The 11039-nt window shown below is 55.8% G+C and overlaps 2 protein-coding genes across 9 annotated transcripts; one reads left to right on the forward strand and one right to left on the reverse strand.

The window, feature by feature from the left end:
• Nucleotides 1-93: 93 nt before the first annotated feature.
• Nucleotides 94-2884, forward strand: NTMT1 (N-terminal Xaa-Pro-Lys N-methyltransferase 1). 7 transcript variants are annotated; one of them, XM_085239709.1, is made up of 5 exons: nucleotides 134-229; nucleotides 695-1000; nucleotides 1426-1627; nucleotides 1770-2022; nucleotides 2404-2884. In XM_085239709.1, exons 2-5 carry the CDS (start codon nucleotides 951-953, stop codon nucleotides 2658-2660), a joined length of 762 nt encoding a protein of 253 aa, XP_085095835.1. In that variant the 5' UTR covers nucleotides 134-229; nucleotides 695-950; the 3' UTR covers nucleotides 2661-2884. The 7 variants fall into 7 exon arrangements, with proteins under 7 accessions (XP_085095840.1, XP_085095835.1, XP_085095836.1 ...); XM_085239710.1 differs by having other exon boundaries at nucleotides 1432-1627; XM_085239712.1 differs by having other exon boundaries at nucleotides 139-229; nucleotides 695-762.
• Nucleotides 2885-3515: 631 nt separating this feature from the next.
• On the reverse strand, nucleotides 3516-8669 carry ASB6 (ankyrin repeat and SOCS box containing 6). 2 transcript variants are annotated; one of them, XM_010720877.3, is made up of 7 exons: nucleotides 8474-8669; nucleotides 8117-8351; nucleotides 7545-7726; nucleotides 7058-7164; nucleotides 6528-6636; nucleotides 5976-6074; nucleotides 3516-5593 (listed from the first exon to the last, which is right to left on the reverse strand). In XM_010720877.3, exons 2-7 carry the CDS (start codon nucleotides 8227-8229, stop codon nucleotides 4824-4826), a joined length of 1380 nt encoding a protein of 459 aa, XP_010719179.2. In that variant the 5' UTR covers nucleotides 8230-8351; nucleotides 8474-8669; the 3' UTR covers nucleotides 3516-4823. The 2 variants fall into 2 exon arrangements, with proteins under 2 accessions (XP_010719179.2, XP_019476983.2); XM_019621438.2 differs by lacking the exon at nucleotides 8474-8669 and having other exon boundaries at nucleotides 3516-3988; nucleotides 4821-5593; nucleotides 8117-8277.
• Between the last annotated feature and the right edge of the window lie 2370 nt (nucleotides 8670-11039).

Consider the following 11039-nt stretch of genomic DNA (forward strand, 5'->3'; position numbering starts at 1 on the left):
CGCACGGCCCGGCCTCGCGGGAGGCGGCGGAGTTCCGACGGCGGCGGCACTGCGGGACAACAGCTTCTCCTGGCGGCGGTGCCGGGGTACGGCGCCCCGGAGGCGGTCGGTTCGGCGGTGCGGGCGGAGCTTCCGTCGTCCGCCTCCGAGCCGCGCCCCCTTTTCGACACGTGACATCGCTGTGACGTCACGCCGAGCGCCGCCTCACGGCGCGTGGCCGCGGCCCGAGGTAACGGCACGGGGCGTCCCGAGTGGGGGTCGGAGTGGTGGGGTGGGGGGATACCGGGACCCCCGCACGGGGCTATGGGGTCGGGAGTCCCCGGCAGCGGCCGACGGGGGGGGGGGAGGCGAGCGGCTCGGCTTTAGGCCGCTTTCGGCCTTTGTGCGTTCTTCCCCCTCCGGCTCCCAGGCCCCAAACCTCACTGCCGCTCCTGGGCCGCACGGAGCCGGGCTGAGGCCTGCAGCTGTGTGGGAGCGGCGGGGCCGTGTCACCTGTCACACAGCGGGGGGAGGCGCACAGCAGCACCGACGTCTCACGGTGCCGCTGCCAGCCGTGCTACGTGCAGCTCTCGGAACCTCCGCCCCATACACGGCGCTGTGGGGCGGCCCTGAGGAAGGAGCAGCTCTCACCTCCCTCCCCTTGGGGCTGCAGTGCTGTTCTTTAGGATTCCAGTTGCGTTCTTTGCTCCCTTAGGTCACAGCGCAGCCACGCTGGGATATCAAGCTGAGGACCCCAAAACTGCCTCCCCTGCCGTAGGAAAGGTTTTGTGTCTAACGGGGTCTTTGCCCTATTTGTAAAGCTGTTTGAAGTCCTCAAATTCAGCCTTTGGCCACCTTAAATCTCGCTTCTGATCCCCGGTGCAGTTAATCACAGCCACAGTGGTTTGAATTATGGGATGTCTGGGGGGGATTTATAGCTTGTATTGCTGATTATACCTTGACTTTATTATATGGCACATATATCTAACCGGTGGTCACGGCTGAGATTTACAATCCTCAGGTAGGTGCTTAGGAGAACTTTTAGCAACTCCAGATGTAATTGGAGGTGACTGATGGGGCTGTCAGTGCAGATAAACATGTAAAACGTTAATGCTCTTAAGTCGGAGAGAGGAGGCAGAAAAGGTGAAAAGGCTGGAGCAGCCCTCAAAGGAAGAAATGGGGTATTGCTGAGCAAGGCTGAAGCATCCCTGCCTGGGAGGCTCTGAAAACACTTTGTTGTTCCTTTTTCTGGATTTTAGAGTTTTAAGGTTTGAAATAGCCCAATTAAGAGGTGATAAAGGGTGTCAGGATGCTCACAGAGCTGATCTTCATGGCCGTGGCATTGACAAGGGGAGGGTGGTGATGCTGTGCCTCTGGGGGGCTCGCTGGGAGCCCTGCCTGGTGGGGGGGGCTTTGTGCCTCACCTGTGATTTCTCCCCCCTGGAGGAGCAGTGAGTCCCACAAGGGTGCGTGCCCCGCAGCCAGCATGACGAGTGAGGTGGTGGAGAATGAATTTGAGTTTTACTCCAAGGCAGAGAAGTACTGGAAGGATGTGCCCGCCACAGTGGACGGCATGCTGGGGGGCTACGGCCACATCTCCAGCATCGACATCAACAGCTCCAGGAAATTCCTGCAGCGCTTTCTGCGGGTAGGTGGCATGGGTTGATGTGCTCCCAGAGTTCTGTTCTCTTCCCTGTGCAGAGCTGGGCTCTTCCCTCTTTGCTGCTCTGTGAGCTCCCACATGGTCGTCCCATTTCTCTGAGCTCAGTCCCTCACCATTGTCACTCCAGGATGGCCCCAACCGAACGGGAACAACCCGCGCCCTGGACTGCGGGGCTGGCATCGGCCGCATCACCAAGAGGCTGCTGCTGCCCCTCTTCAAGACTGTGGACATGGTGGATGTGACCGAGGACTTCCTCACCAAGGCCAAGAGCTACCTGGGGGAGGAGGGCAGGCGGGTGCGCAACTACTTCTGCTGTGGCCTCCAGGACTTCAGCCCTGAGCCCAATTCCTACGACGTCATCTGGATCCAGTGGGTCATTGGTGAGGGTCACTCGGCTTCGCAGGGTCTCACTTGCCTGTCCCAGGTACCCCACATGCGCAGGGAGGGGCTTGAGGAGACCTGGGGCTGCTGGAGACATGAGTGTTGCAGCCTGACTGGGTAGGGGGTCTGACCCACAGAGGGGCAGTGGGAGGGCACTGCACTGTGGCATCTTTTCCTTCCAAACTCTGAGGCCAGGGCAGAGAGGTGTGGGTTGGATAAAGCTGGGACCGAGCACACAGGATGCGAGCTAAACATCCCCAAGCTTTCCACTGCTCAAATATTTGTCTGCCTGGATCAGAAGGGATTCCAACCCCAGCCTCCCTTCGTCCATCACACTGCCTGGTGGTCCTGCACTCACTAATACCTGCTTTGCCCCCCAGGACACCTCACTGACAACCACCTCTCTGACTTCCTGAAGCGGTGCCGCGCCGGCCTGCGGCCCAATGGCATCGTGGTCATCAAGGACAACATGGCTCAGGAGGGTGTCATCATGGACGATGTGGACAGCAGCGTCTGCAGGGACCTGGATGTGGTCCGTAAGATCATCCGCCGGGCTGGGCTGCACCTCCTGGCCGAGGAGCGCCAGGAGAACTTCCCCGATGAGATTTACCACGTCTACACCTTCGCCATGAGATGAAGGTGCTGACGGGAGGAGGTCTCTCCAGGACCAGGACAGCGATTCCTGCCGGGGTCAGGAGGGGTGAGGACTGTGCCTTCACCGCGGGGCTGCGCGTGGCAGCGAGGGCGTTGTGACTCCGTCTGTGTGGGGCTGGTGGTGAGGATGGGGCTTCGTCTTCCAAGTTGCTGCTGTTTGTGAAAAGAGGTGTTTGCCAAATACATTTTTCCTGCTGTTGGACTTCAGCACGCGGGTTCTGGCTTGATGCTACACCCAGGGATCTGTATGCAGATGCCTGACACTGCTGGGACCAGGAGAGCCCCCTGTGAGGGATGTGCTCCTTGGGCACCTGCAGGTTGCTCCCTGCTTGTGAGCAGGAGCTTGGTACACCTCTGTGGCAGGCTGGATTCCCTTTCCTGCCTGGGTGTCCCACTCACAAACTCACTGTGGCTTACAGAAGTGAGGGCTGAAATTGGCACCAAGTTGGGTATGGCAAACAGTAGAAATCTCTGCCATTACCTTATGCTTTGCTGTAGGTTGTGGGGCTCTGAGAAGGGCCTTCTATAAACCCACAAAGCAGGTCTCCACACATGCAGCAAAACAAGTGGCAGACATAATCCTGGGCCCCACACCTCCTGCTTAAATGCTGCAGCTGCCTCCTAGTTTTTAATACTCCTCTGCCACATCCAGAGCATTTCTGCCCAGCCATTGGCTTGTGCCCACCTAATGCACCACAACTGCTAACAGCTGCCCAACTGCTCACCAAGGGCTGAGCCCACGCAGAGCTGCTGTTGCCCATCCCTTGTGATTCCTCCCCAACCAGCTGGAGCCCCTGCTTCCACCCTGACTCTCCTGCAGAAGAAACACGCACCTAGATGCTATTTAAAAGGCCTTGTTTAATTGCTCATTTTCCATTCCAGACAGCAGGGAAGTATTTTATCACATTATTATTATTTCTTTTTCAAAACATCAGTTCATCAAGATGCACAGCTCCAATTCCACATAGCGGAAAAAGATGAAAAATAGATGCTGCAGGATGGGCATTGTGGTGAGATAGCTCTTCTGCAACCAACTGCTTGTGGATCCCAGATCCACTTCCTATAAATATCTGCTCAGAGTACATTTCTTCCTCTTCTGCATCTGTTCCCCATAACAAACAAAAACAACAGAAATGTGGGGGGCTCAGCTTTACAGCGTCTTCTGCACTTCACAAGGAAGCAGATGCCTCCTTGATGGAGCCAGATGGTTGTGACAGGTTGGGACCTTCCTGCAGAGCCCCAGAAGTTGAGGCTTCCAGTAGCAGCTTGGCAAGAAAACTCCCATTGCAGCCCTGCTGCAATTTCTTTCCCCTGGGGAAGAGGCAATGGAGATCAGTGTTCAGCATGCAATCACCAAAGGAAAGAGAAGCAGATAAAAGGAACAGAGAGGAGCAAGGCACTGGGGAGATAGCTGCCCATCCCTCATCCTTGCACAAGGACACACCATGAAGCCAAGGAACAGCAACAAACTGTCTGCTTGCTTTGGAGTCCAGCATTACTGAGGCACCCTTTGTAGGCAGCGCTCTGTGCTGTGTGGATTCAGCACTCTTGGCAAAAACTGTGAGGTCACCGAGCACTCAGGCTGCTGTTGCTAACCCCACTTCCCCTCATCCCCTCCAACTTCCTGGTTTTGGAATCCCAGGTGAGTGAAGAAGGCACCCACATCCAGGGAGAGATGCAGGACTGTGGCTGCTTCCACTGACTGGAGGGCACGAATGCCAGCACTCCCCTGCACATTGCTGCTCAGTTCTGGGACAAGCAACATCTTTCAGCATCCTGAGGCATCTCATCGTGCTGTCACTCACTCACGGCACTGGTTCACCCACCCTGCAGCCACAGCAGAGACCTGTACAGTCACACCATCCTCCTGCTCTCACCCCTTTTCTTACCAATCCAGATTTTTTCACTTTACAAAGGTGAATCCACCTTTTAAACCATATCCATCCTGCAGTGTCCAGCTCCCCACTGCCCAGGAGCCCTCTTTACCCCCGGGCTCTGCCCACCTCCCTGCAACATATTTTAAAGCCACAAGACCTCCACAGACATGCATGCAGCATGGTGCACAAAAAAGCACACCCCTGAAAAATCAGCAGAGACACCACAGGCAGAACTAGTAAAGCCATTGGCACGGGGACAGCAGTACCTCTCACTGCAGAGACAACGGGTGCAGAGCAGTGATTTGCTGACTGTCAGTAGGCACTGTGACCACAGAATGAGGAGATGAGGAGTCATCAGTCAGGCTGAGGTCCTCGTGCCCAACAGCAGTGTGGTCAATGAGGAGGTACCACTTCAGCCTGTCTGGAAGAGGCAGAGCCTTGATTTTTACATCTATTGGCCAAGGCCTAAGGCGCTGCCGGATGAACACCCTGCAGAGATGTTTCAGTGCCTGTGGGGTGTGCTCCAGCTGCTTCACAGAGCAGAACAGACTCCTGATCTTTTCCTCGTGGTACCTGCAGCTGTTAATGTCGACCTCAAAGTCGCTGGGCAGCTGGATGGTTTGTGAACTGGCCATCATGAGCTCCAGCAGAGTCTGACCCATCTGGATGACCTCTGTAGAGATGCTGCTATCTTTGAGGATACTGACGTCAGAGCAGAGGCAGTCAAAGACAGTCTGAAAGCCCGACCAGCATGAAGGACCGTGGAGGGAGCAGTTGTAGGCAGCACCTGACTCCAGCAGGAAACGCAGCAGTGGGAAGTGACATGTGAAGTTCTGGAGGCAGCGGTAGGTCAAGGACTCGAGGGATGGGCACTCACTGGGGTTGGCACCATGGGCCATGAGCAGCTGCATGACACGAATGCAGAAACTATTTTGCACCTCTGCCACCTCCGTGCTTGCCAAGTCTATGTCACCCAACAGGAAGATGATGTAGGTAAAGACAGTGTCACCATTTTCAGTGGTAGCCCTGGCATCTGCACCTGGAGGAAGGAACAGAACATAAATGGAGCTGTAAAGAAAGGCAGGACACAATCAAAATGGATTTATGAGAGACACTAAGAGAGGGGAGGGGATGTAGATCCTTTAGTATCACCAGGAGGTATGAAACATAGTACTTAAATGCATCATGCACCCACACAACCCATTGTGGAACTGACAGCAAGACAGCTGACAGCCACAGTGCTTCTTCCTAGTGGAAAAATATTTCAAATCAGAGCGCCCCTGGACAGAGTGCTCTTCTAGACTTTACTCCTGCTCAGCTGGGAACATAAAGGAGCTGGGAGGGCAGCACCTGGTGCTGTACAAAGAAAAAGCACCAGGCCTAGAGGGGTTCTGAGTGGAGAAGGGGGCAGTTGCCCTCACCTCCTTCCAGCAGGAGACGGATGCTCTCTGTGATGTCGTCCAGATCCACAACACTGCTGCAATGACAGTGCAACAAGGCGTGCAACAACGCTGTCTTTCCTGCAGTATGAAAAGACAATCAGATGAGACAGTGCTCCACCTGGAAACACTCACTCCCAGAAGGAAGGAAAAAAATCTATCCCACCAACCCAATTACTAAACACAAGGGAGACAGCCCTTCTGCTAGCAGGCTCCCAACACTGCTGCGATGGAGCATAGCTGTGGTGGCATAGCTGGGGCTGGTGGTGACCCCAGAAGGCACATGGGCCACGGCAGAGTGGTTTTTAGACCACAAACACCCCCTTCTCCCCTATCTTCCATGGGGTGTACAGAGCTGCTTTTAGCCTCCTGCTGCATCTAATGCAGACAAGATACTAGGAGACAGCACAGAACACCAGGGAGGTTCTGCAGCCTGCATTAATTTTCAAAGCAGGCGGAATTTGCAGCAGCAAGGTGAAGGGACACAGATCCCATGCCCTGCTCCAGCCCACCTGCTGGAAGCACCCCACAAACCAGTTTTGTCAGCTGCGTTGACGTCGGCCCCAAGCTGAAGCAGCCGCTGGAGGCACGGCAACCTCTCGGGCTCCTCACTGGCCAGATCAAGAGGACTGCTCTCATGGATCTGTACAGGGCAAGAGGAAAATCCACAAGTATTAAGGACTATTTATGAGTACCTCTGGAGAATCACTGATGGGGCTTCATCATGGCCAACATCAGAGCATATAATTCAAATTCATCCTGTCCCCAGAATCAAGAGTGACAGCCCCCTCCCCAGTGTCACTATGTCTACAGGGAGAGGTTGATCTACCCCAGCTTCCTCCCACCACACACTCCACAGCAGAGGCAGGTCTGCTTGGCCAAAGAGGCCTCAGCTTTTGCCACAGCACTGCAACAGTGCAGGCAGCATCTTGGGAGGCCACTGATGGCAGGTGGCATGCAGCAGGCCCTGGAAGGGGCAGCAGAGCGGGCTGACCCCGCAGACTGGTCACGTGCAGTCCCAAGGAAGCTGGACCATGTCTGTGTCCAAGCAGTCAATTCTGTACCCGGTCTCTGCGGTTGATGTCGGCCCCGTGGCGTGCCAGGAGCTCCACCATGTCAGCCTGGTTGCGAAGCACTGCAATGTGCAGGGGGGTGTAGTATGTGACTGGGTCTGAGGACAAAAAGACATGGTCAGAACTGAGGGTCTTCCCAGACATGGAACACATCAGCCAGGGTGGGCACTGAGAATAGCTGCCCACAAAAGCAGTCGTTACAGATGCCCCAGGTCCTGCATCTGCAATGGCTTTGCCTCTATCAAAAGCCCTCAAAGATGCAGCTGGCTCCCATTCTCTGGCCATCCCCCAGCCTATTCTTATGTCTGGGTTTAGACAAGGTACACCTAATCTATCCAATCCAAGAGTGGGAGCCTGAGGCCAGAGCCAGCAGCACCCCTCCCTTTTTGTCCCAGCTATCTCTGCCTTGCAGGGCCAGCTTCTCACCACCCAGCCCCTCCCAGCCAGCCCAAGCACAGCGCCCTTCCCACAGCCATACCTTCAAAGCCGAGGTCTGCACCAAACTCCAGGAGTACTTCTGCAGCCTCGACAAGCCCCAGCTCAGTAACCTTCAGCAGGGTATAGCTCACACCTTCCTGGTAGAATGGGGAGTGGGCTTCCCTCTCCAAGACTTGTCTCATTGCTGAGAGCTGGCTTCCATTGCTACCCAGGCAAGCATGACTGGAAATGAATGAAAATATCCAGTTACTCACCCAAGCAGTATGTCTCCCCTATGGGCTTGCAAGGGACAAAATAGGGAAGGAGAAAAAGCCCAGGTTTCTCCTGTTCTCTTGTAAACTGCTGGCTACAGGGTTATACAGCAGTACTGGAGTGCAGCTGAAACTCTGGTGAGCTTTTGTTGCTGCGGATCAGCCAGTTCCTGAGGAGCAGACACAGCCTCATGTTTGCTGTGCTCCATCCCATGTTCCCAAAGAACAGAAGGAGAATGGCCCTCAGAAAAGGTGCTCATTGAGACAGGGTTTGCTCCCAGTGCCAATGTTGCTGAGCTCCAGCCACCACCATCAAGCAGGTGTTTATCCCCAGTGCTCTGCTTGCAGCCCGGTCAGTTACCTTTCAAGCGCATTCTGCCTTTCTGCATCCTGCAGTGCCAGCAACGCCAAGATCTCATCCACCAAGGGCTGGTACTCGAGAGTGATCCTGCGGAAGCCGTGCAGGAAAGGCATCCTGCAGCACTCTGCTCTGCACACCAGCCCCGCAGGGCCCTTTCACATGGCAGAGCCGCCTGCCCACACTCAGAAACCCGCAGGCCGACCCAGGCCTGGTTTCCACGGGGCCGCCCGCTCCTCTGAAAACAAACACGGATTTCGAATAGTTTTGCATTTAAAAAAACATCACTTCCCTCGCTCCCAAAATTCCCGACCTCCCTTCCCCTCTCCAGAACCTCGAGGCAGCGCCGGCGGAACCCACCGTGCCGTCCCGGAGGCCCCAGTCCGTCCCAGCGGAGCGAAGCCCGAAGGCAGCGACACAAAACGCCGCACCGCCCGCACCCCGCGGCCCCGCCGCCGGAAGCGGAAGTCGCCAGCTGCGTCATCCGGTGGGCGGGGTTTGACTACGGGCGTGGTCTAATGATGGGCGTGGCCTATCTGGGGGCGGGGCTACGGGGCGCGCGGCCGCCAGGGGGCAGCGGGAGAACGGGAGCGGGGCGGAGGCACGCGCAGCAGGTGCTGGAGGGCGCGAGACACGCGCGTGCACGCATGGGCGCGCACACACACGCGCACACACACGTGCGCGCATACACGCACACATGTGCGCACACATGCACATACATACACCTCAGGTATGTATATGCCCCACGTGCAACTGCAAGATGCAGTGTGCAAGAGGTGCGCGCATCCGCAGCTGTTCTCATGTGCATGATGCGTGCCTGCAAGCAGGTGCATGCACACCAGTGCACACGCACACCAATGCACACGCACATACCAGTGCACACGCACACCAATGCACACGCACACACCAGTGCACACGCACACCAATGCACAGATGCTCATCCCGCCCCCTAGCAGTGACAGCCCCGTCCCAGTGCCCTCAATGGCTCTGGTTCTGTCCATGCCATACTGGGTGCATGCAGGCGTGCAGCACGGCCCTGCAGCCCCACGCACCCCCTCCAGGGAGCACTCAAAAATGCGGGTGCCCTCATGTCCCCAAGGTGCCCCCTACTGCAGCCATAGGGCTGTGGATGTCCCCCCCTGCACTGCACCCATCAGCTATCAGCTCCCCAGGGCTGGGGATTGGGGACTGTCGGCACCATGCTCACATTTATGGTGTTGCTCCCATCCCCAGTCCCTCCGTGTTTCCCAGACCGTGGTGCAGGTGGTGGGCACTGTCACCATCCCCAGCCGTGTGGCAACACAAGGCACCAGGCAGGTCCATCCCACACCAGGCACTGTTAGGGAAGAAATCATTTAGAAGGCAGTGCTGTGAGTGGGTGTCCCTGTTATGTCCCTAATGTGACTCTGCTCTGGCCCTGCCATGTCTCTATCACGTCTCTGCTGTAGCTCTGCTGTGCCCCTGCTGTGTCCCTGTTTGTATCCCTGGTTTTGTCCCTGTTTACGTCCCTGCTGCGTCCCTGCCACGTCCCTGCTATGTCCCTTCCCTGCTGTGTCCCTGTTGTGCCCCAGCCATGTCCGTGTAGTGTACCCACCATGCTCCTGCAGTGTCTCCATCACGTCCCATCCACATCCCTGCTGTGTCCCTGTTGTGTGCCCACCACATCCCTGCTGCATCCCCTCCACGTCCTCACCACATCCCATTTGGATCCCTGTTGTGTCGTCCTTGTGTCCCCGCCGTGCCCCCCCCACCAGTGCCACAACCCCCGACCCCCACAGATGACCCCTCCCCCATTCCCGTACCCACAGCCCGGTGCCACCGCACGGTGTTGGTGCCCGGCTGTGCCATTGCTGGCAGCACCCGGCGGGGCGGCGGGGAGGAATGTGAGCTGCCATCCATCAGGGAGACAGAGCAGCGGCGAGCCGAAGAAAGAGGGGCATTTTAGGAGGAAAGCCAGGGAAATTTGATCATTAAGAAATCCTCCTGGCTGTCTGGGGGAATTTAATTAAATTGCTGGAAAGGGCTGCAAGCACATCTGGATCCAATATGTGCAGCTTTGATTTTTTTTTTCTTTCTTTCTTTCTTTCTTTTTTTTTTTTTTTTTGTAGTTCACTCTTTTCCCATCTCGCTGCTGAAAGGGGGGGGGGGGGGGGGAAGAATAAAAGGGAAATAGCAGAACCACGGAGTATTGGTTCATCTGGGACTGGGATTGCTGGCAGGGAAAGAAAGAGAGAGGGAGAAGGAAGGAGTGAAAGAAGGAGATGGAAAGTGGGGAATTAGGGGTTTGGGGGAGAAACCTTCCCATAGGGCTGGGGTGTGCAATGCCACCAAAGGCACTGCAGCCCCTGCCCCTCGAGATCCCCCCGCAGTGTGACACCACTGCTGGAAAGACACAATGGAGCATCAATTTATGCCTCAATTCATTGCATTCATTCAGTTCTAAGGTGGGAAAAACGAAGGAAACACGCCAAGGAGCACAGACAGCATCGCAGTGGGGTCGGTGCTGCTCTGCCCCACAGTGTGGGATCGGAGCCCATACACTCAGGGTTAGGTGCAGTGAACGTGCTTGGCTCAGTTTCCACCCAACTTCTTCCTCTGTGCCGGGATCTCCTTTTGCCAGCACCAGTTTTAATCACTTAAAACTCATTTTTCAACCCAAATTAAAAAAAAAAAAAAAAAAAAAAAAAGAAGTTAAATCCTACAGCTAAAAAGGAAATTGCATTAATACAGACTGTTTTATTTAAAAAGGGAAAAAAAAAAAAAAAAAGCAAGCCCAACCTTGACCCCTACTTCAAAAAAAAGCCATTAGGCGCTCACCCTCTGAAGGGCCGACGGGGCTATGGCTGAAGGCTGCCTGGTTTCTCAATGCTTTACTGTTCCTGTCCTGCCCGTGGAAATGCGTGAGGAGCGGCGGGGAACTGCAGGC

This window comes from Meleagris gallopavo, chromosome 19 (assembly GCF_905368555.1).
Source record: "Meleagris gallopavo chromosome 19, MGAL_WU_HG_1.1, whole genome shotgun sequence".
NCBI classification, from domain to species: Eukaryota; Metazoa; Chordata; class Aves; order Galliformes; family Phasianidae; genus Meleagris; species Meleagris gallopavo.